This window comes from Apus apus, chromosome 5 (genome assembly GCF_020740795.1).
Source record: "Apus apus isolate bApuApu2 chromosome 5, bApuApu2.pri.cur, whole genome shotgun sequence".
NCBI classification, from domain to species: domain Eukaryota; kingdom Metazoa; phylum Chordata; class Aves; order Apodiformes; family Apodidae; genus Apus; species Apus apus.
The window spans coordinates 14,007,804-14,033,386 of NC_067286.1; the positions used below are offsets into that span (position 1 = coordinate 14,007,804).

The 25,583-nt window shown below is 39.8% G+C and overlaps 1 protein-coding gene across 3 annotated transcripts in view; it reads right to left on the bottom strand.

Annotated features, from left to right (window-relative positions):
- PIK3C2A (phosphatidylinositol-4-phosphate 3-kinase catalytic subunit type 2 alpha) overlaps positions 1 to 22,395 on the bottom strand; it is a 55,006-nt gene extending 32,611 nt beyond the window's left edge. Inside the window, exons 1-5 of one of the 3 annotated variants that reach the window (XM_051622638.1) lie at positions 22,143 to 22,395; positions 9,867 to 10,097; positions 8,923 to 9,596; positions 3,346 to 3,452; positions 1,610 to 1,767 (exon numbers count right to left, since the gene is read on the bottom strand). In XM_051622638.1, the coding sequence (XP_051478598.1) occupies positions 1,610 to 1,767; positions 3,346 to 3,452; positions 8,923 to 9,596; positions 9,867 to 10,032 (1,105 nt within the window). In that variant the 5' untranslated portion in view covers positions 10,033 to 10,097; positions 22,143 to 22,395. Of the gene's footprint in view, positions 1 to 1,609; positions 1,768 to 3,345; positions 3,453 to 8,922; positions 10,098 to 22,142 lie in introns of all 3 variants that reach the window. The other 2 variants (XM_051622637.1, XM_051622636.1) reach the window with 2 other exon arrangements.
- Positions 22,396 to 25,583: the final 3,188 nt, after the last annotated feature.

A 25,583-nucleotide genomic window follows, 5' to 3' on the forward strand; every position in this document is an offset into this window, starting at 1 on the left:
AAGATAATGTCAGCACCTTATTCCCATCCTCTGTCTTATTGAAGGACATTCATTTTTTGCTGACATGCAATGATTGCTCAGGTAGACTTGTACTTCCATGTAAACTATAATAAATGAATGCAAAACTAATAGGTATACACAAGTAAGCTCTAAAGTTCATCTGCTTCCCTCCCAACACTGAATTGTCAGCACACTGAAAGGCTGCAGTTCCTTCCAAGCAGGTCTCAAAGCCATACTAAAGTAGTTCTAGCATTAGGATACTGAACTATGCAAAAGTTTGACCAAGAACAGAAGGAATTAAAAATAATAACTTTGAGTGATGAATACCTAGCTTTCACTAGCTTTCAGATCCTGAATCAGAAAAAGGAAGAAAACAGAAAGTGCAAAATATGATTTGTGGGGCTAGAATACAGAACATATTCTAAGGTATTCACAAAACTTCTAGAAATAAAGGGCTAAAGCTGTAACGTTTTAACTTATGCTACCAAAGCCTTTCATAGGAAAGGGTTAAGCCTGTAATAATAGGAAAGAGTCATCTTAAGGATGAGAAACAGAAACCCTTCCTAGGCTACACTTACAGTCCATCTCATTTCTTAACAAGAGAGTATTAAATCACAGCAGAATAAGGCCCAGCAAACTAATATAGAATGAAAACACTTATGCATTGAGAGCCTACTTTCCAGTAGAATAGCTAGTTTAAGTGAATAAGAGTGCAACTTCATATATTCTGAGAACAACCAGCTCTGAAGTATCTACACTGTTACAGATAGAAAACCAAATGGTAAAGAAACTCTACAGTACAGATCCACTACCAGGTTACACAGTTTGGGAATGGGAACCCTCACAAGGAATAAGAGACTACAGCAGTATAGAGGCTAAAAAAGTAAGTTGTTACTCAGGTTAAGTTATTATCAGTTATTTTATCACCAAGAAGTACTAGAAGCTGACAGCATCCAAAGTTACAGCCTTTAATACAAACATGCTGTGCACAGAGATTATGAATTTACATGCAAGAACAAAGCAAACCTGAAAGTTCCACCCCAGACTAATACTCCTGGTTAATCACAAAACTGGGCCAGACAGTTGTGGCACATCATGAAAGTATTATTTTAGTGTTTGTGTTCATAAGCATATATTGAAGTCAAATAATAAATAATTTCAGTATTTATTCTCATCTCCCAAAAGCAATCTGTCTGAATTTTGATCATCTGCAAGTTTATACACATTAGAGCATTGAAATAAAAAATTAAATTAAAAGTTAAGAAACTCAGTCCTGGTGTCATTGTCCCCTCAATTACCACAAAACAGGTCAAACTCTTGAAGAACTCTTAACATTCCCAGCCACAGCCAAAATGGTACTTCTGGTTTGCTTGGCTTTTCTTTCTAAATATATGTTTCACTTTATCAGCTTCTAAATATTTTCTGATGGAGGCACTGACCCAGAATTAGGGTCTTCAGTTACCTTTTTCACAATCCCCACAAGCAATCCAAGCTCCTGAGACCCACAGATTACAAACCCTGAAAGTCATTGGCCTAAACTGAGTGTTCAGTCTTATCCCACCATTCTAAGTCTTAGAAGCAAACTCTAATTTAAAAAGCAGAAACATACCATCACATGTAAAAGTTACTGGTTGCTGGAATTCTTCAATTTCTATAGAAACCTTGATACTTGCACTCTCCCCATTTATATTTCTTTGCAGCATGATTGGACTCAGCACAAAGCCTGGATTTGTTTGTTGATTAATATAAGGAAACTTGGTCCTCAATCTGAAAGTAGAGAAGGTTTATGAAACATTGCAATGGATAAGTCTAAAACTAAAGCAAAATAACACGGTAATAACCATACGCCAGAATAGTAAATACTACTTTTTGCTCTTTACACAAACTGTATGTACAAAACACCATTAAATTTTTCTACTCTTGACAGAACACTGCCCACAATAATTATACAAGTAGTAGTTAGAGGGAGAGAAAACCTAGCTTATAATTAGACAGGTTTTCCATATAGCTTATAATATTTAATAGGTCACTGTTTACAAGACATACCCAGCTTCTGTAGGAGCTAAGTTCTAACACAGTTTTAAAAAAGCTAATCCATGGCATTTGTCTAAAGAGTTTTTAAGAGGGTAATTTCTTCTATGTACAGAACACCACAAAACTCTGTACATGTTTTAATTTTTTTAAATCTTACATGAATTTATACTAAGCAAAAATTGTGGAAGTTAAGAGGCCTAAATTAAGGACAAGGCTTTTCTGTAGGACACAAAGTATAAAACATTCACCTAGGAACAAGAAGACAGTACTCCGATAGCTGTTATTTATTATCTATTATTTAACATAGATAAAATAATTTAACCCTAACCTTCTGCCAACATTGAAGCAGTCCTATAGAAGATTAAAAAACAAAACTCATCTATAATGTTCACCTATTTGATCATCTTGATTACTGACAATTGCAAGACTGGGAAAAAAAAAAAAGGAATCTCTCTAACAAGACTTGTCCAGTCTAAAGTCCATCTGAATTTTAAGCACTAAATCTGGAAAGTAAGGGCAACAGTTACACTTAACTAGAAACTGCTGCAGCAACCCTGTTTAATGAGAGCTTTCTCTTAATGCTATTCAGTGTGACCTCTCACTGGTTTTATGGAGTTTGCTTTTCATTTCATAAACATTCCTGTTTTAAAAAAGTAGCAGATATCCTTCAGATTCAAAAGATCTTTATTTCCCCCACTAGTTCCTGTCATTTGACCTTGATAGGGGAAAAAAACACAGGCTCATTTTCTTCTCTAGGAAGAATACAACCAAAATTATCTTCATTAAATTGTGGCAGTAAGCAAAAATTAGAAGGGGCATTCTGGGTTATCAAGTCCTATCTTCTTTGGTATGAACTTTAAAAAACTTCATCACCTGATCAGAGCAAGAAAAAGTGTGAAGGTTTTATTTGCTAAAGAATTCCAGTTGTGGAAGCAATAAAAATGAAAACAAGGGTTAGAAATGCCATTGAATGATGGGTGTTAGTGAGGAGAAAAAGATTTCAAAAACTAAGGAAAAAAGACTTAAAATTCTTCAAAAAAAACTATTAAAAATGCATAGAAGGAAATACCGACATATGGAAATAAACAGTTTGAGAATTTAAAAGTATTGCAAAAACAAGGAAAACAATGAAAGGAAAGTCACAGGACCAAAAGAATAAAGAGGAAATATGATAACTAAAAAAACTTAGTACTGAACCATTTAACACATCTGCCCCATCAAGCAAAAAATGTAGGACCTGCCCTCTCAACCTAACTGAAAATTATTTAACTTTTCTTTTTCTTCTGAAAGCTGTGTTCAGTAATTTCTTACTTCGTAACTGCTTGAGAAAAAGCTGACAGTTCTTGATTCTGCCCTTCAATTTCTTGGTGAAGCACATTTTCTGTCAGCATGCCAGTGGTCCCATTGTCTTTCTGCAACTCAAAAGATAATACAGTATTTAAATAGTTGCAAACATACTCCTATGGCCAGCAAAACCATATGTAGATGACAGATTTTATGAGTCTAAAGTTAACTACTAGTTTCATGACTACTTCTGTAAGGAGAAAAATATGTATCATTTCTAAGTTGAAAACCAAAGATTCACTGGGCCAGTGAATCCTTTACAGAAGGTAATTTATTTGACAGCATCATTATCAGTTAAAGTTGCAAGCATAACAGTTCTGGGCTCTCAGCAGTGACCTGTTGCATAAGAATTTGGCTACATTTTGCTGAACCAGGGAAGACAGAAAAATGTTTTTCCTTCGCTCTGCAATTCAGCCTTCAGTACAATCCCAGAAAGAACTATTACACATTAGTTCTGCTCATGACTACCTTTTCCTACAAAGCAGGAAAAGGTAAATTGCACAATGGATGGAAGTAGCATTCAGAACACTAAACTTAGAACTAATCTCATGGTATCCAATTATTCCTGTTTTAATTCCTTATGCCACATGCTGCTGCCAGCTCCCCAAAACATAAACCACTATTTGAAGAATACAATCTAAAAAACAATTGCTGAATCAGAACTGCAGTTTCAAAAACAGAATCTCATAAAATTAAAAAAACAAATAAAAATCACAAACTGCAGCAATTTTAAGTCCATACCTGTTTCTGATACAATTCACAATACAGCCACACAATAAACATCAGAAAGCAGCTGGAACAACCAGTGAGGCTAAGGTGGAACTCAAATGATCTGTAGTCTAAACAGCCACCAGTAGCTTGAAGCACCCATGGCACTCCAGCCAGATAGTCCCTAGAATAACTTGATCTCAAAGAATTTTCTCATGTCCTACCCATGGCAGACAATATAGTCAAATTAGACGGTCTCAGAAAAGGGGTCAGATCTGTAACATGCAGAGCTAGGAACTGTCAGGTCTTTTTCTTTTACAACTTTTTTTCACTCATTAACTTCTTTAAGCAGTGTAGCATAAACACAGAAGGGATCATACACACAACCCATAACTGCTACTTGTATTACATTTAAACCTAGTTATTTCAGCTAAAATACTGCTTTCATGAACACTGATCAATTCAAAAGATTAAATTATATATAATTGGGGATTAGTCATCCATGGAAAGCAATTAGAGCAGGAAACTGTAAAGCCACAAAACCTGGAATGAGATTCAGGAGCACGTACAATACCTTGAATTTAAAAAGGTTCTTTCATTCTAACATATCACACAAGTTGTATCACATAAAAATACTTACAGGCAACTGCATAGGCAACCAGCTGACAAACCTGTGCCATCGTAACTAGTATTTGTTAAGCAATTACACAATAACAAAAAAATCATACAAGGAAACAGGAAGTTAAGATACCAGGTTGTTGCATGATAAACACCTTTGCTACAGATTCAACTAACTGCTGCTCAGCACTCACCAACAGACTCAGTCATTTCAAGTCAAGAAGCTAGCTATACAAATGTTAGATTTTCTCTCTTTAAAAACTCTTTTTTCAAGAAGTTAAGTAATACTTCAAGTAAGTACTCAAAGCACTTTGCAATTCTAATCACAGTTTAAAAGCAATACACAAGGGGTTTACTTGAAGCCACATCAGTGATGCAACATTGGCACTTCATGCCACTATGTGACCCTTTTGAATTACTTACAGCAAAATTTGCAGGTTATTCTGTTAAATTCACAGGAGTTTAGGGAACTACAGAGCACTTCCACATACACATGCTTAGCCAGGGTAAACAATAAATTCTAATGTAATGAACAAATTAAAAAAAACAGGTTTCTTTAGGTTACCAATAGCTGACCTTAGGGTCACATTTGGCTAAGGAGAGAAACCTAATGTTAACTCAAATATGTAGTGCTGGAAATTACCTCCTAGTGGAAAGTTAAGAACATTAAATACATCCTTGCTTGTTTAGTTGAATTTCAAAACTAATTTTTGGTCACTTCTGGAAGATAATTTCAGGAGGACAAGCTTTGATTAACTAAGAAATCTATTTAAAAATCCACTAGACTCAGATAATTAGGACGTTGAGCAACAAATAGGATTTGAACTTCTCTAACTTCCAGATGAGCAAATCTAGAAGGTGAAAAAGCTATCAGTCAAACAGGAAATAACTTGTAAGAAAGGACTTTGGGCCAAACTAGATAAATAGTTCACATCAGGACTGTCTGCAAAAATAGAAGTGGTCTGCAAATACAATTACTCTTAACAATAGAAAACAAACCCAAACCCCAGTAAATTACATAGAGTCAAGATAAATTAAATCCCATGTGTATCTAAAGCCAGAAACCACTTCAGCTCTATGGAGAGAAAAGGTAGAAGACACCACCTAAGACAGGACAAAATTAAGAGTTTTGCCTCTGCTTTCAGAAAGGAGAGTGACAAACACTGAAGTATTTAAAGGAGAATACTAAACCTATAGGTGCTTCATCAAGTATGAAGCAAAACTCAAAATGATCTATTGATTCAATATGTGATGTAATAGTGAGACTTTTAGTTATCCAAGGGAAAAAATTATTCAGACGAGTTAACATGCAAGACTTCAGAATATGCTTTGGGGAAAATATACACCTGGAAATAAGTGGGATAAAAGAGAATTGCCAAAAATAATGGCTAAATAACTCAGCATCATACAATACATCACCTGAAATACTATGTGCAGCTTTGGTCCCCACTATACACAAAAGATGTGAACAGGCTGGAGAGGGTCCAAAGAAGGGCCACGAAGATGATCAAAGCACTGGGAAGTCTGCCACATGAGGAAAGGCTGAGAGAACTGGGTTTGTTCAGCCTTGAGAAAAGAAGGCTTCAGGGAGACCTCAGTGCCATGTTCCAATACCAAAAGGGTGGCTACAGAGACTCCCTTTTTGCAAGGAGTCACATGGAGAAGATACCCAGGGATACTGGGTAAAAGTTACTCCTGGGGAGATTCTGATTGGACAAACGAGGAAAATTTTTCACAATGAGAACAATCAACCATTGAAACAATCTCCCCAGGGAAGTGGTGGATTCCCCAGTATTGGACACCTCTAAAATTCAGCTGGCCAGGATGGGCAAAAGATAAAACAAAAGCCACAGGTTATGCTGAAAGGATACCCATTTGAATGATGTTTCTTTATATCTACTTATTATCTTCTTTAGTAACTCAGTACAAGCACCTGAAACACCCCTGCTGATAATTTACAGTCCTGCATCATCAGCTAACTTTATAAAACACACAAGAACTGGAGCATTATGCCCAAAATAGTTAACTACAGACTGAAAGAATCCAAGGGGAAAGTAAATCTCAAACCTTCAAATGGGCATTCACTGCAGGAGTCTGCTATAAACAAATAATTTCCTTGAAAAAAATGACAGCTTAAGAAAATCAGATATAATAATTGACTGAAAACTAGATGACTGATGAGGATAGTGAGGTCTGGAATAGCCTGGAAATCAAAAGCAGCAGGAGGAAAAAACCACAGGTGAAGGCAGAACTTGAGCATTTTATGAATCAGCACACAATCTGCAAATAGCAGGGGATCAGACCTGATGAACAGGAAAGATCCTTTTAAATCCTGCATTCTTGGAAAAAAACTCCAGAATTTATAAAAACAGATTTCATTCAGCAACAGTCAGATATTACTTTCTACAAACACCACCTCAGAAGCACTGACCCAACATAGTGTAGCTATTCCAGTCAACAGTTACTTTACAATCAACAAAACTTCAGAGGAAAACTAATAAACACATCACTTGATCACATGGCAAACTGAAGCAGCAAACTGCTTAAGAGCCCAAATTTACATGCCTCTACAAATTCTAGGAAGTAACTGAGCTTGCATATCACAGCTCATCAGTGACTGGAAAAAAAGAAAATTAAGCTAGACCCAAGATAGATCTTCACACATGTAACAGTGAAAATGCAATCTCTCAAAAACAGAGGTGAAGGATTTTTGGGGGGGTTTAGGGTTTTTTTTGGTCCTTCTCCACTGGCTTCTACTAAAACTTCTGCCAGAATACTGACAACCAGCCCAGAAAAACAGGAAATCTTTCAAATGAGGAGCCAAAAATTTCACTTCAATGGAAATTTAGACAGCCCTTTAAGCCAAAGTCCAGTAAATATTCCTTTTTCTGAGAAAAAACCTCCCTCAACCTGAGGGGGAGGGAAGAATTAAGGAACAAATTGGGAAATAACCTTGACTGATAACAGTTGTTTTTTATGGCATGTCCCTACCCTACGAAAAACACCTAGAAAGACAATACATAAGATTCAAAACAGCTGCAAACCTATGTCTCCAAGGCAAACAATCTTTTACTCTCCCCCCTCAACACAATTTTCCCTGCCATTTCCACCCTTGCCAGCGTGTTGACTTTTCCACTGAAGATTTCTTCTTTAGCCTTTGTACTCTGTCTAGCAAAAAATAAAAACACAGAAGTATTCATATTCACTTTCAAGTAAGGTGACTAAACTCACAGAAAGAATTTTAAAAGATAGGAACCGTTAAATAATCTACAGTCATTTACTGGACTTGGAAAGGGTTGGGTGCACTTACGGGGGAATAACTAACCAGATGAGATTGCTACAGCATTGATCTTCTGCTGTACAGTTTAGTTTTGATAGAGACTGTATGTGCTCAGTGTCCAGAAAGACGTGTGTCATAAATAAAGCCTCTTTTGACATTTTTGTCTTGAAATTTTGATGGAAGTGATCCTGATCATAGAGCAGAAACCACCCTTTTGCCCTGCCAGATAAAAGCAACATCAAGCAAAGACGGTTTTCATTCTTCCAGAACAGAAACACAGGGTTTCTGACCCAGCAGGTATCCCATCTTCCAGGACAGTATAACCAAAAAGTTGGGCTACGATCTCTCTAGCATTTCTGCAGAGAAGGAAAGATTTCTACCTATGAAAGAGAATGACAGTGGTCTGTGAAAGACTGCAAGTGATATCAGGAGAGCAGAAGAGTTTTCACTATGCCACCTTTCTATTTTACCTATTTATTATTTTTAAAAAGCTAACAGGTTCAAATATAAGACAAAAAATTTATTTATTTCAATACCTGAGATAAAGACTGCTCAAGATAAAGCTTTCAGCATCTAACTTGCCACCTTTTTCTTTTGTTTTTATTTTGCTCTTTAATGCAAATATTTATCAATATGATTTAAATACTGAATTGTTCTCAAGACTATTTCCATTTATTTTTGTAGTGTGTTGAAAAAAACTAATTTCCTCAGTAAGTGTGGAAAGATTACATAAGGCCAGAGTTCCTTTGGCATTTAGTTTAGTAGTAATGTTCAGTTTTCCGAATATCACTAATACATACATACGCCAGTAATATCGTATTATTTGGACACTGCTCAAGCCAAGTAATATTTACCAAACAAATCCAGACTTTAAAGTGTCTTTAAATACTGTGATTAGGCTTCACTATTATGCTGTTTAAAAATACTGTTTTACATACCTGTGATGTTTGGCCGGGTAACTTTGCAAGTTGAGTTGTTCGCATGTTTAAGGACTGGCTCCTTGTAACTGTTGCCCCAGAAGATTTCCCATTAACCTTTCTTTCCAGATGACAAGTTACTAACAGCTTTTCTTCTAACAGCACAGCATCCCACGGATCTTCAGCAGTCATACTTGAAGCTCTCTCTCCATCATTCTCTGCCTTATTTAAAGCCTCCACACTATCTACTTTTGGTTTACTTAGAGGATCCAAATCTAACCAATCAAATTTACTAACATCCCTGCAGCTTTCTGAGGCGGGTAGGTTAGAAACTGCAGACTTTATAGCAGTCATTTCTAAGTCCGTGCTTGACTTCCCATTTCTCAGAAATTCAGAGGTGCTTGCAATTTTGTCAAATACTTTTGCCATTTCTGGTGTAAGTACTGGAGGATATATGGGTAGGCTTCCTTGTGGATGGAACGGTGTAGTAGCTGCCAATGGGTATGAAATGTATTGCGAATGTCGTGGAAGACCAAGATAAATAGGTTCTCTAGAGTGATAGGAGGAAATACTTGGATGGAATCCATTTTGAAATACACCAGCAGTCTGTTTTGTGTAAGGAGCTGAGGGGTAAATAGGAGGTAAAGTGCATGTCACAGGTGCTGGTAGCCCAGGCGTCCACTGTCTTCTCTGACCTGTAGGCCCAAGATAAAATTGGGAAGACACAGATGGGCTCAAAATAGGACTTGCTGGTAACGTAGGTACTTTACTAGATTCAAAACTGTCATCCAGCAGCAGCTTTTCTAGTTCAGCATGAGTAAGCTTCTCTATGTCAATGGTACTTAGTTTATCTTCCATGCTCTTGGCATCAGACTCTGGAAACACCATGAGATCATGGTCCTGTTTGTTATGAGTCTGTGCTTTTTGTCTGGTGCTGCTTAAAGAATGAAAAGTTTGTTTATTACCAGCTACACTTCTTTCTTTCTGCATCTTAGCTAATGCCTCAGCTTCCATCTGCAATGCCTCCTCTTTGTCCACATCTTTTGACCTCGTGGCTGCCAAAGGTGAGGAGCGCTGTTTAAATCCATTGCTACTGGATATCTGGGCCATGCCGCAAGAGCAGATGTCCATTTAAAAAAGCAACACTTCCCTTGTACTGGTTGTCCACCCTTGGCTTCAAGATAGTTTTAGCAGATCTGAAAAGGAAATTAAACATTAGAAACGTGTAAAAGAAATCTTACACGGAGAACTGCTAAATCATGTATCACTAATCAATGAGGTTGCACACAGACTTCTGAAACCCAGGACACTGAGGTGTTTTTCTTTTTGGAGTCAAACTTGAAAAGAGAAGACACACAACTAAATGCACTAACTTAGAACTCTATGAGACCCATATATTTTACTATATTTATTACTAGTACTTACCAGTAGATAGAATAAGTACTCAAGTTTCTTTCTGGACCGCTAAACCTAAGACACAGAAAAGCTACATTCAGGTACCTAACTACTTTCATATTTGACCAATTCTGCACACTCAGCCAGGTTCAATCTCAGAAGTAGAAAACGGACTAAAGACTATACAAATACCTAACATTGATAAAACATGTAATTAAGAGAATTTCCAGTTTACTTCAATTAAAAAACCTGCAGGCCTATCAAACTGCTGTACCATGATTATAATGGTCATAATGATGCTGAATGATCTCCTTTCCTTTGGGAAGTGTCATCATACTTTACCCTCTTAACAAGAGAAATAATGCTCATGGAACACTAATTCTTGGACACGCAAAATAAGGGATTTAAGTACAGCTGTTCATTAATTAATCCCTTTAACAGCCCCTTAAAGGAAGTTGTCATTCACCACGAAAGTGACATCATACATTTTCAATTCCAATCTGCTCAGTACTATTATACAACTTCCAATATTCACCACAATATCTATGTCTTTATTAAAATAACCTTCCAAGAGATTACCACAAAACCTATGTTATTTTTAAATATTATTTCTACTTTAGTCTACAGCTTTTACACACAGACAGGTTAGACTTGAGTTCAGGAGATAAGATGTCTTCCAGCAACAGCTAATAAGCATACCAAGGAGTGAGATAAAAATCATTAATAATGAGCTTCTGCTAGAAGAATTAAAGAGCAATCCTCATTAAAACACAGATCCACTGAACTAGATGGGCCCTTTAGATGTAAATCATCACGTTCAAGTCATGCAACAATCTACAAATTCAGAGAGTTCTCTGCAGCAAATAATGTACAAAACTGAAAAGTCTTTATGTTCCCTTGCTATTTACACCCTTTAGATGTTGGGGTTTTTTTCCTTGAATCAGATCAGACATATGTGCTTTAAACAAACTGATTGTTCACCTGTGGACTCACCACATACACACTAAGATTGTTAACAGATTTCTAACAGATTTCTTAAATTCTTTAAGACTCTGTCCAAGCTTTTATCTACTTCCTCTCAGTGGCTTATACTATGAAGGACAGACATCATTATGAAAGGTTCTATACATTTCAGCTAAGTCTTAAAATATGAATTCAGGCAAAACCCCTGTCGCAAGCCGGTACTGGGCAAGATTAAGTAAGAGCTGATGTTACACATACCAAGACAAAATTTAAACAAAAGAGGGTTTCTCCAGAAAGACTGAAACAGTGACAGACTAACAAAGTTATATAACCCTGAAAACCACACAACTGAAGTCCTGGTGAATGAAGTCTTAAGGAAGAGCTTTGGAGGTTACTAGTATGTATCCCTTCCATGAGATAACAATATGCAACACAGATGAAGTCTACAGAAAAAAGCAGACACTAAATACTTTTCCATACAATATATCAAGCTGTGGAGTTTGACATTCATCAAAGCCACAACTATCACAATCAGAAAGAAGCCCTGTCCTATCTACTGCCTATTTGCGCAGCTGAGTGCTGAACCCAATCAAGAAAGTGTTCAAAAAAAAACCCCAAACCAAACCACAACAAACCCCAAACTTTTTTGCTGGGTTCCTTTATAGACAGTGCAGGTAGGTCCTGGTCACATCTACAGCACAGCTGTGGCCTTCGGTGCCATTCAGTTATTTACTATCCTCCTGTTAGTAGGACAGTCATTCTAAACCTTCTCCTGAAGATGTACTGAGAATTTTGTAGATGGTCTAAGCCTACTAGCCACAGATAACCACCTAACTAGAAGTCTAAGACACTTCACACCAACTGCTTAGACTGCCTGGACAGCTAAGCAAGCTTTAATCACTTCATTAACTTACAGCTGATTAAAATTGTTATGTCAAATTCTCAGATGCAGGAACACTGTGACTTATGAAGTCCTCTCAAAAATTCCTGTGTGGCTTTTCCAAGAAGCAGTAGCATGAGTTAAGAGCAGTTCTCAGTCTTGTTACCTAAGGATTCTAAATAGAGGCGATTTTTTTTCCCTGAATGCTATAAAAAAAAAAAAACTGAAATAGAATCATACTTTGAAGCTATTCAGAACTGTCTGGGATACAGCTTTGAAGCATATTATCAACACACTGGTGTTACTTGATAACTACAGCAGCAAGTGATCTTTTTTCTTAAGGAAAAAATATAAAAATTACATGATCTCCAAACTGTAACAATAACACAATAACACTGGCTTCTTAAAAAACCAGGAAGCCTCATTTTTCTGCTGAAATTGACAGTTTTGACCTCCATACTCATCAATGAGTCTCCTACTCTCAAGAAATCACTGTTCCACAAAGTCACAGCTGCAGATAAACATACATTCCTTAGCACTCAGAAACATGGTGCACTGGTACTGCAGCACATTCACTCACAACATCTTGAGAATCCTCATCACTCAATAAGTGCTTATTTTACAATGTCACATCAAAGTGCTGCATTTTAGTCAGTGTATGATTGCACACATGCACTGACAAGGCCAGTAACCACTACTGTCCAAGACAGAATAATTTTATTATTAGTGGAAATCTGGAAAGCTGAATTTTATTTTTATTTTTTACAAGACAGTCACATCAGTATTCATAAATACGGCAATTAAATTAGGCCTAAGTCCTGTCACTGGAAAACTTCTAAAGCCAAATCAGTAGATAAATTTCTGGAAAGTTTTATAAACAGACTGCAGTTTTCCAACAGTTTGAAGCTAAAAACCATTATGATAAATGTGATACAACTGTAATAGTTTTAACAAAACTTTATCCTGCATGCCAGTTTTAAACAGCAAATTTACATGATAAAACATTAGAAGAAAAGCTCCCCAGGCATAAGCATGATTAAAATACAGACCTTCTTTTAACTGCTAGGTACACCACCTCAGCTGACATTTCCACACAAGTTTAGCTTCGCTTTGAACTTCTGACTTTGTAGCCATCTAAGTTCAAAGGCAGAGTGAGCAGAATTTAAACTTCTCCAACATTTACAGAGAAGTGCAAATTCCATTTGGTCCATCTATCAGCAGGGAATTCCTCTCAAGGACTCAAAAGAATATGTTTTAATTCAATTCCCAGAAACAGAAAAAACAAGTATCTGAACCATTACTGACCATACCATAGGAATTCACAAGAAGTTTGCAACAACTGGAAGCCACCACGAGACCTAGAAGGCAACCGTCAAGAGTCAGGATTGTTCTCATCTCAACTGCAGCACACTATTTCAAGGAACAGTAATAATCAGTTTTCAACTGTCAATCTGTTCACCTTCAAGAGAAAAAAACTCTCAAAAAATGGGTCAAATGCTTTTTTCTTTAAAAAAACAACCACACAAAAAACCCCAACCAACAAAAACAACCTAGAAGCAACTGAAGGGATAACAGAAATTTGAATTACACCACTTATTTCTCCCCTAAATTTGACATTAAATGGACACATCCACACTTTATACAAAGTCATATTTACACTGCCCTAGCAGTAACTCACCATTACTGTCTGCTTTGTTTAAAAGCAGATCTAAAAATCTCAACTACCCAATTTATCTACAGCCTTGATGAAAGGTAATCTGTTTCTTGGAGTGAGATTCAGTTAAGTTTAAGCAATATTTTCTTAAAGTATTCAAACAGAAGTGATCAGACGATGCAGACCTCTTTTCCTGCCTCCAGTCTAGCACTTGCCCTAAGAGCAATGCTTCCTTGATGGCAATTATGAATAAACGTATTTAGAGGCCCTAAAGTTACCTTACTCAGTCAAGTACCTGTGCAATATTATTTAATCAAATACTGCCCATTATTCATTATTTCAAAGGAGAAAAATGGTCTTTTTAAAAACATAATGCAGCAATGAAATACATTAAGAACCAAGGAACAATCTAACCATCTCCTTCAGATCAAAGCCTCTACATGGAATGGAAATTAACTTAAAACCAGATTTTCACTTACAGAGGCTTACAAAAAGAAAAAAAACAAGTATTCTGGTGAGAAACTTCAGAAGAATCAATAGAGGGTATTACATCTCTGCCAGGACAAAGACTCCCAAAATATAAATTATTTTCCTATCTTAATGAGCAAGGGATGTCTTTACTAGAGATAAATCCCGTTATCTTACGCAGATGTGATCTCACCATCTGCTGATGTACATGTTAACCTTCTTCCCTACTTAAGATAAGTTGCACAATGATTTTCTTTAAAAAAACCCAAGGCTTTTAACATCCTATTTATAATTTGTTCTAGTGCTAAACAAGCACAGAAGATACCATTTAGCAATTCATTTCTAAGAAATACTTACTAGTTATCGCAACTCAGTACACATAAATTCTCTAAAGTCCAAGCACTAAATACAGAAGCAATGATAACAAGTCAGACCACTTCCTGTGTTCCTTACAAAGCAAGGCCTGACGCAGAGTAACAAGAGCTTCCTCAAAACAAGTGTAATTTTCACAACAATTCCTGCTTATTTTGCCAATAATGAAAGTATTAGATATTTGCCTAATATTGAACGATAGCGAACTTCAGAATTAACACATTTTGCTTGCTTGAATACCAGAGACTGTGGAATTTTTATGGGATAACAGGGAAAACTTAGCAAAGTAAGACAGCAGCAATACACTATGGAAAGTACTAATCATCTGGAAAGGAATTTACATCAAGACATTTGCCACAGCAGGAAAACTGCTCAGCAAGAAAAAAAACACAAGACCTTTGATGTTCAAAAGCCCTCTTTGCCAGATGTGTTCCAATTGCTCCACATTGAGAAACAACTGAAGAGGTACTTAAAGAAGTCATGTCATGAGTAAGTCCAAAATGTTTTACAATACTGTTAGGTTTAAAGTAGAAGTTGTAATGTGTGCAAAAGTAGTCCTGAAAGGCTAGTGTTTCAGGTATACAGTTATATCACACTGTTTTTCCACTAAAAACTTAGTAGCTTCTCTAATCCAGTTGTTTCAGCAAAATTAGAAAATGCCGCCTTGCGGGTATAAAGACTGAATCTGTTTTGGGTCAGATCTACAGAATCTTCCAAGAATTTCACTAGCTTAAATACAGGTGCAATTTTTAATTGGTCACAAACTCTGAACCAGCACTCATTTCTGTTTTGGTCAAATCATTCAGCTTGCAAATTCCTGAGCAGCTGCAATAAGACCAGCAGCTGCATCTCTTAACTTTGATTCTGAAAAATTCATCTACATCTAAAAAGTACAATTTAATCACAAAACCTCTGATTTTGAAAGCTAGATAAGAATAGGGCATTTCCCATACCAAACAGGAAGCCTCCAAGAATGCTTCAAGACCTTTCAATATTGATAACAAATCCCTTGATAAATTCAGCCTTGGCTGCTTCAGTGCTTATAAAAACACTTATGAACTCTTCTGCTTCGAACAATTTTTATCCATGACACTGTGCAGAAGACTGTTAGTAGATGGGGCATAGTTTTTAATGGTAGAATCTTGGTTTGTTTTTTTTTATCAATGCTGCAAGAGAGATAAAGAGTGGAAGAGTCCATCATGGTGTTCCAGCCAGTCTTGGTGTAGGCAGCTACAGCAACCTACAGATCATAAGTTTTTCACTGCCACAAGTGCTCTTCCCCTTCTTGAACCAGTGGTTTGTACCATTAGCCACTGCAAGCCACTCCAACAGTAAATGTGGATACATGCAAATTTGGTTCAGTATGTTTGCAAGCTTCTACAGTGTATTTGTGCTGTTACATTCCTCCCCTCAAATTTCAAACCCAATTACCATTTCACTTCAGTCTGTTGAAGAGATAGGGATCTTAAAGATCATTACATTCCATATAAGCTTCATAAAAACAAGCAACCCAAGACCATCAAGAACTCTGAGTGTCACAGCTAGAAGAAAACAGTAGCATGAGCTCATACTATTGGACACCACAGATTTATTACCAGGACAACCTTTATAAATGCTTGAATCATGGCAAGAAGTCCTTAAAGCCAGGCAGCTGAAGACACAAATCAACAGGAAACCTGACACCAGTTTCATCAGCTGTAAAGCTACTCTCCAACTTTGGCATCTCCATATTTCTCCTGATTTTATTTACAGCTCTCAAACAGCATACTTGCAATTCTGTTCCTGCCCAGTGTTTTCTGGATACAGATACGAGAAAAAGCAATAATGAAACTGATGGCATTCCAGGCTATTTAATTCTGATACACTTGGCCAAGATTTTTTTTTTCACTCCTTACAGCCAAGCCTATTACCGGCATTGTTTGACAAAGGCAAAGAATTTTAGTTCTGTTGCAATGTTTCTCCTTACAGAATAATACTTTCATATCCATTCCTTCTGTGTCAGAACTTTTTACTGGTTCTTTTGCTTTTCAGCTACCTCTAAAGTTGTGCTTTCTCCACGTCACCCTTAAGATTCACACTCTTTTCCACCAATCCCTCTTTTCAAAGGGTATTTGAAAACACTAATGTAATACAGAGTTCTCCAGAGAATCAACATTAGCTACTGTCTTAGGGTTTGTGTTTGTATGTTTGTTTTGTTTTTTAAGGAATGCCACTGCCCCAAATATTTTGATTCCCCAGCAGAATAATTTGCCCAGTTATCCATGATTTGCAAAGTAATCTTACTCTGGAATACCACTTTCAAGGAACAATTAAGACTGGAAAAGACCTTAGGGGGTCTCTAGTCCAAAGCAAGGTCAGCTATGAGAAGGTTACAAGGGTGCTCAGAGCTTTATCAAGGCAGTAATATCACAGTTTTAGTTATTCATACAGCACAGGCCTGATCACAGTAGAGCATGACAAATTACCTGAAGAATCTGTCTATACTAGCACTTCCACTAATGACAACAACAGTGGTACTAAGCAGAGGGCAGACAACATTTTAAGCTACATATCCAATTCAATCAAAAATACAGGAAGTGTCTAGAGGATGGGGAGGACAGAGAAAATAAACATTTGTGCTATCTGCTTTAATTATCTGAATACAGATGCCCAAACACCTCCCATATAGCTTTATAACATTCTACAGCACAGACAGAGGATGATGGTAAAAACCCAAGTTTTCTTGACTTATATGCCTGAAGTAAGCCCTGCAAATATCCTCCTCATGCCATAAAGCATCGAAAACGCAGCAAAATGCAGAAAGTTCATGTTGCAATGTACAGTGTCTATGAACAAGGAGATGAAAACAACCCTCCCCCACAAAGATCCTATTCTACTCCCTGTGCAGCCATGCACAGTACACACCTTCAACAAAACATAATAAAAAAACATCAGTTGCACAGGGAGGAAAAAACATCGCGTCACAGCCCTGTCCCAGATTTAACTCTCTATCACTGTACTAGTATCAACATACCAGTCTAACCAAATGCAATTCTGCTGCAGTAACCAAATTACTTCTACCACTTGCTTCAGCAATGAATTTCCCCTCAGGCAGGAAACTTGCACAGTTTCAGTTATAACCAGCAGAGGATTCTTAGTCACAAACCTAGCATTTATGAAAGCATTAAGCTGAATTGTTGGTTATTAATTGACAGAGCAAATGCACTGTTCACATGTACATTTCTGCTTCATACATTAGAAAATAATAAATGCTCATTAGATGTATTGATTCAATGATAACACTACACCAGTAGTTTTTCTAAACACTACACTACAACAGGACTGCTACACTCAGTCAGTCCAAAGGTTCATCTTATCCTTAACTTGTTTCTAAAGGTGGCTTCAGAAATATAAATGGAAAAAAGTCAAACCAAGGCAAGCATGTTATGACACATCTTCAAAATATTTTTCTAGTCCCCACTACTTTGCCACTCAAGGACTTCCTGAATCCTGAGGTAACTTCTCTAATACTATGACCCCTAATGGATTTTTTCCCTCCAGGAATCTGTCCAGCTGCATGCTGAACTTGCGTAACTTACAGCACTTGCCTTACAATTCAGTACTGTCATCACCTTCTGTTCTTCTGCTGTGATTACAATCCAAGTAGAAGACTCAATCAGTTACTAATGATCTGTTCTTGATGTGTCTCCTGTATCTACCAAGTTAACTACAACACTGAAACCTACGACCTACAAATTCACAGACCAAATTAACCACAGTAACCAACCTCCAGACTGGAACTACTGACACTTTTAACACAACTACCATGACGTTCTCATACACTACATACTGCAAGTTTCCAATTATGGTTGTACGTGATGTTTTGTTTATAACATTAATGCTACATGTCTGAAAATGCTACATGTCAGTTACATGAAATATTAAGATATACATTCTCTTTGAAGTTTCTTCAATGAAAGCACTGTAAAGTCATCACCACTTGGAACAAACTAAACCTACTCTAAGTAAATAATTTCAAGTTGCATTTCTGCTAAGGTATCAATCAAACTAAGATTATTCACAACTTTTTAAAAACGTGAGCTTTGAGGAAATTTTTTTTTTTTCCTAAATCTTTAATAGATGAAGTGAGGTTTATAATTACTGGCATGCTTTGAAACATTTCCTCCTTCACTTAGTTATCCAGTCTGGAAACAACTTCTGCATTCTTCTGCAAAAACTGATATCACAGCAACCTCATCATGTACAAAGGAGCTGGATGAATGCTGTATTAGATGACTGATGCTACTGCCCATTGCTGATAAAAACTGAACTCTGGTTCTGATAAGTAATTACACATCCACATCTTCTACTTAAAATAGAGGAATATGTTTACAGTTGGACTTCCACAAAGCAATTTACATTTGTGCTATACTCTCTCATTTTTAAGTTTGTTGTACTATTTTATAAATAAATAAATCACACTGTAATTTCTACACTAACTGCAGACACTAAAAGGCATACTTCTAAAATTAAAAATGCCACCAATGTGCAGCTGCAGCCCAGAAGGCCAACTGCATCATGGGCTGCATCAAAAGAAGTGTGGCCAGATCAAGAGAGGTAATTCTGCCCCTCTACTCTGCCCTGGTGAGACCTCACCTGGAGTACTGCATCCAGCTCTAGAGCCCCCAGCACAGGAAAGACACGGGGTTGTTGGAGCATGTCCAGAGGACAGAAACAAAAAACATCAGAGGGCTGGAGCACCTCTCTTAAGAAGACAGGCTGAAGAAGTCAGGGTTGTTCAGCCTGGAGAAGAGAAGACTCCAGACAGACCTTATAGTGGCCTTCCAATACCTGAAAGGGGCCTATAAGAAGGGAAGACTTGTTCACAAGGGCACGTATACACATGAAAAGGGATAATGATTTCAAGTTAGAGAAGGGTAGATTTAGGTTTAACATTAGGAAAAAGTTCTTTAATATGAGGGTGGTGGATCACTGAACAGGTTGCCTAGACAGGTGGTGGGGGCCCCATCTCTAGAGACATTCAAAGTCAGGCTTGATGGGGCTCTGAGCAATCTGGTCTAGCATGAGTTGTCCTTGCTTACTGTAGGGGGGTTTGGACTAGATGACCTTTTATAGATCCCTTCCAACCCAAGACAGTCTATGGAAGATCATTATCTAAACGCCACTACGGCTGACCTTAAAACACTTACTTTATGAATTCTAGTAATGTGAGACTTACGCTTATACTGTCTTACCTATCAATGTTAATTTACTGCCATTTTTAAAGCTTCCATAAGATAGCCTTATGATTGTTCAAGACTTTAAAGACAAACAAAATGCAATTCTGCTTTAATCAAATTCAAATCCAGCACTTGTTTTTCTAGACAGCCCCATACTGGTCTGGTTTTGGTCCCACATCAAAGCCTAACACAACTACAAGAAAACCCAGTCATCTCAGCATTTTTATTTGTTAAGAGAAGTTTTAATCCAAGTCTCTTCAGCTAGAAAGTAAATATAATACCAGTACTGGATAAGAACTGTGAGCATTTTCAAGTTAACTTTGCTTGAGAAAAAAAGGAGAAACAAAAACTCAGAATAGATGTTTTTACTTGACATTTTGAAATGCATCATTCCCCAATTTTCTTTGATGTTACAGAGCTACTAAAAAAACCAAACTCATAATCATCGATTTATATACACTATCTGTACCGATGAACCTTTTGAGTTCTTAATGATGACAATAATACTCCAAAAGGAAAGAGGAACCTCAAGTTTCGAAGTCAGGATTACTATTACATTGTAATTAGGCAGGATAAATCTATTTTATTAATTCAATCAGAACTTTAAATTTTTCTTAAAACCTCCTATGTATTTCTTTTACATAAAGATGCCTGTTTATAAAAGACTGTTCAAACACAGCACAACATTTAAAAAGACAGGACTCTATACAGTTTAGTATTGTTGCCAACACAAGGCCATTTAACTTTAAATATTTGTTACTTTACTCCTCCCTGTGCTTTCTCCTGTTGCCTTTATCTTTTATGCAACTTTATTTCACGGTCCATTACTCTTTATTCGTTCTGCTTCAACTTGTTTTCAGTTAAAAAAATTAACTTGGTGGGCATTATAGTGACTTCCCATCCACACCCCCTCAAACGATATAAAGGAGCTCAATTTAAGCAACTTCTCTTCCTCCCAGATGCCTAAAGAAAGTTTTTTTCTAGGACCACTCCAGTGTTGCAGGAATGAAGGACACAACTGCCTTCAAAGCTAACAAAACCGACTAACTAAATACTTCCACCTGTGAGAGATCATTCCCCCTGCCCTATTTCTGCTTCCCCTGTGGATTCTTCATAAATCATCCATCACTACTACTCTTGAACAGTTTAGATTCCGAGTAGGTATTGCACAACATCTTTTACAAACAACACACATTTTTTTTTCTTGAATTTTCAGTTCCCTTTGGAAAGAGATGCGCATTAAGCATGTAAGGTTGCTATTTAAAATCTCTGCATCTCTCCTCTACCCTAAATCAGCTTAACTGATTTAACTCCAGGGCCACATTTGCACTAAGTAATAACAAAGATGAGGGAGAGCATCAGAGTCTCTTTTCTTCCAAGCCCTTTTTTTTTTTTTAGTGCTCGTTACTTCCATATTCTTTTTCCTACAACAGCACAGTTGTTACTGGGAGGTTACTTGGGCTAACAAAACGCAAGCATGCCCTTTTTTAATCGCATTGATGCAGAAAAACAAACTCGATCAAGTTGTGAGCCAGTCACACACTTCCATGTACTAGTACTAACATCTGAAAAGTTCCAGGAGGGAACAGCAGAGCTGTCTAAGGATCAGCTTTGTAAACAGCTAACTTATCTGGAAGCTCAGTAACGCCCCAACAAGAAAATTAACAAAAAGGGAATGTAAACTCGGGGGGTGTCTGCAGCAACAAACACGGTGCCCCCGACACAGGACGAGCGCTCCGGCTACCCAGAGCCTTCCCCTGCGCCTGCTGCCCTGCATCTACCTGCCGCGGCGGAGACCTCGTCCTCCGGGGCGAAAAGCGTCCCTGAAACCCGGAGTGCTCTCAAGCACTCAAAACCAGCTCCTCCAGACGTCTAGGAGTCACCGTCCCGTGTCAGAAGCCGCACCGCTCCGGGTAACGCACTTCGCCGCTGAAGCACTTCCAGACAGCACCGCCGCCGCCTCCCGGCTCGCGGGAGCCCGGACCGACACGGGGCAGCGGGGACCACCGGTACGGGCAGCACGGACCCCTGCCCCGCTGCCCACCCGCCGCCCCGGCCCGAGCCCGGCGCTCGCAGATGCCGCCCGGGCAGCGCAGGGAACACCGGCCGCCCCCGGGCCCGGAGCCGCGCCGAGGCCGGGCCGGCAGCGCCCGGAGGCCGAGAGGACCCCTGAGGGCGAAGCGGGGTAAGCGGGGAGCAAGAAGACCCCGGCAGGGAGGGACGAGCCCAGGGGAAGGGCGCAGAGCCCCAACCTCCTCCCGACGTCCCGCGCCGCGCTCCCCGCGCCTACCTGGCAGCGCCGCCGTCCCGCGGCAACGGCCATTTCCCGTCCGCCTCCCGCCGCCGGGAGCGCGCCAGGCTGGGGCCGCCGCCGCCGCCGTGCGCTCACTTCCGCTGGGCGGGGCGGGCCCCGGCCGCCCCACTCGGACCCCGACCCGGAGCCCGTTGGGCCGCCTCACCTGCCCCAACCCCCGCCTCCTCGCTGGGGCAGCGCCGGGGCGGAGCCGGCGCCGCACGCCGCGAGTCTGGGCCGGCAGCGGGGATCAGGGGAAACGGGCCGGCGGCGAGCGGCGGAGAGCCGGCTGTGAGCGGCGGCCCTGGGGCGGCTGGGCCCCTTCGGCCGCGGCAGCGGGGGCTGGCTGGCTGGCCCTGAGGTGACTCTCCGTCATTTCCTCCCCTTATCGCCCGATCTCCCCAAGAATGCTCGGCATGACTGGAAACTTGCACAACGCACCCAAAATGTCCGTCGGGGAGGCCGGCGCTGAGCCGCAGGCACACCGGGAGGAGGAGGCTGAGGAGCGACCCTCGAGAAACCGGGGGGCCCCGCTCCGCGCGGGGTCCCGCTGCAGAAAGTAACTTGGAGCTGGCGGCTCCAGCAGTTCGGAACAACATGTTCCACTAAACGGAATTGTGCTTAAATTTAAGGAACTGCTTGGCCGGCGGATCCCTGTTGTAACTCCAGCCTTCCTGACGTACCAACACGTTTCAAAAAGACAATATTATGGTTTGACCTTCACAATAGCTTCAAAAAGAATATGACGCTTTGATTGTGATCAAAAGTATTGCATGTGGGATTTCATACAAAGTTTTAAGACAATGGGCCTTTTGTAAGATCAAATTAAAGATACAAATTAAAAGTTGTAACAGGCATTTAAAAGGAATAGTACAATTCTTAATGTAGATGCAAAGGAAACCAGGCAGAGCAATTTCATTTTCTGTCCATTCAGGGGATACTACTTAAAATAATAATTCACTTTATGCCCATTGGTATTTTATTCAGCCCCTTTAGCATATTGAAGTTCCAGAAAAATACAAAATACAACACAGATGTGCCAGTTTAGATGCTCCAATATAAATGAGTTAATGCCAGTAAATCATAAATACATTGGTAGCAGTGACGTTTTATGTGACATTATATATGACCCCCACCATTTTAGCACCTAAGCATTTTCTGTCAGATAAATAATTGACCTACCACCATTAAGGTAAGTGAAAGCCCTTGCAGGTGACTCAATGAGAGCAAAATGGAGACTTGGAAGTCTGACACAAAATGTACTCCTGTCCAAGCATCGTAGACATCACTCTTTCATTACACAGATTAAGAAAATGACCAGAGTTCTTACTACCCTTGTGATCTAAGCTATGAAGATTTCCTCAGGTTGTCAGTTATTAAGAGGAGAAATTGGTGCTTTCTGACACCATACCAGTATTTATGACCAATAAGCCAATTCTAACACAGAATGGAGCATTAGTAGAAGATCCCTATTTTGCTCTCAAGGTCCAGGTTTCTTTCCAGACTGTCTAAGTCCACCACCTTTCCGGATTGCATTTTAGGTTCTTTTGTCCCGTCAGTCATGTCTCCTGGCCACCTCTTCTGTTGGGCTCCTGTAGTGATCCTGGCCAGGAAACGACTGCATGTGGAGCAGCCAGTGACCCAGGTAACGATTAGCCAGGTCTGCTGTGTCGTGCTGCCCGCGCAGCCTGGCTCTCAGGCCTATGTTGTGCTGAGCGTGTCCCTTGGCAGCAGGACACACCTCGTGGCTCAGTGTCACAGGAGTCTGCAGGCATCTCCCGCTCGGTACCGGCAGTTACACCACCTGCGCGGCCTTGCCTTTCTCTGAAAGTGCTGCAAGAGGTTCCCATGTCAACAGCCTTTCTGTTTGGCAGTAGAAATGATGGATAGAGTTGTTTTCTTGTGTGCTGGTTTGGTTCTGGCATGGTTTCAGTAGCAGGAGAGGGGCCCCAAGGGTGACTCCTGTAAGAAGCCACTAAAAGCTCCCCCAGCTCAGGGGGTTGGTTAGAAAGACAATAGATGAGTCTCTGCGATTAACATGCAAAATAACTGAAACCTGAGCAGAGTGCAAGCAGGGGAGAAAGAGCTGTGCTGGACAGGCGATAGTGCCGAGGTGAAGATCCCGAGGTTGGTGAGGAAGAAGAGGGAAGTTTCCCTGCAGCCCATGATGAGATGGCAGGCAGTCCCCCTGAACCTCTTGGAGGAACGTGGTGGAACATTCTTTGAAGGCGCCAGGAGGGCCGAACCTGGACTTGCTGCCAGTGGATGATGCAGCCGTGGAGGACCCCGTCCTAGGGGAGGCGACTGTTCCCAAAGGAGCCTGTGACTCTGTGGGAAGCCCACGCTGGAGCAGCTTGCTCCGGACCTGGTGAGGAGGACTCACGAAGGTGCATGGAGGACTCTCTCCCATGGCAGGGAGGAAGGAGCAGCGGGAACCACCAGACTGTGAACTGACTAAATCCCATTCCCTGTTCCCCTGTTCTGCTGGAGGAAGAAGGGACAGAAACCGGGAACAAAGTAATTTACGCCCGGGAAGAAGGGAGGGGTGTGGGGTAACATGTGTAAGCTCTGCTCTTTGTCTTGTCTGTGTCCTGTGTGCTGAGTCCGTTTTGCCCGGGACTGTAAATGCTTAGTGAGCCCTCCTTGTCTCCACCCATGAGCTTCTATTTGGCCTTTGTCCTCCCCATCCCAGTGTGTTCGTGGGGCAGGGAGAGTTGAGTGAGTGGCCACGTGGCTGGTTCTTTGTTGCATGAGGCCCAAACCACGGTATCTTGTAAGACAATCCCATAATGACTGAAATGGGAAACCCTGTTCTACAAATAATTGCAGAGCGTGCTGTGCCCGTTCCGCGCTGCACAACTAAGGGTTCCCAGCATATACAGGGGTGTACAATTATCTGTGCTATCCTCTCTTTCCTTATAGTGCTTGCTCTAATAAACAGCAGTAAATGATACTTTATAGAGTTGGAGTGCCTTTCTTTCTTACCTGGATCCTAATGGGCTGGCACCTTCAGGTACAAAACAGTTCCCACGCTGCTTTCCCTCACATGTGGGTCACATTAAACTGCTCTGGTTACACCTCCGACTCACCAGCCACAGGGTTTAGTCCTGGGACAACCATTTTTCACTTACATCTGTCACTAACCAAAGGAGCATTAATCTGCTTAGCCTAAATAAAAGGTGGCTACCGTATTCAGCAATTTCAGTAAGATCATGACTATTCGATCATGACAACTGCTTGGCATCAGAAGCCCAGCTTCTAGGTAAAATGACACTACCCCCTAGATAGTTGAGTCAATGAACGGAACAATGACATAGCCTGCAGACTTGCTTATGAATGGATAATTACAAGTGACATGTTCCCGCATTAAAACATTATGTCAGTGTTAAAGTATTTCTTATACAGGAAGTTATTCATATGTCTATGTAAATAAAACCC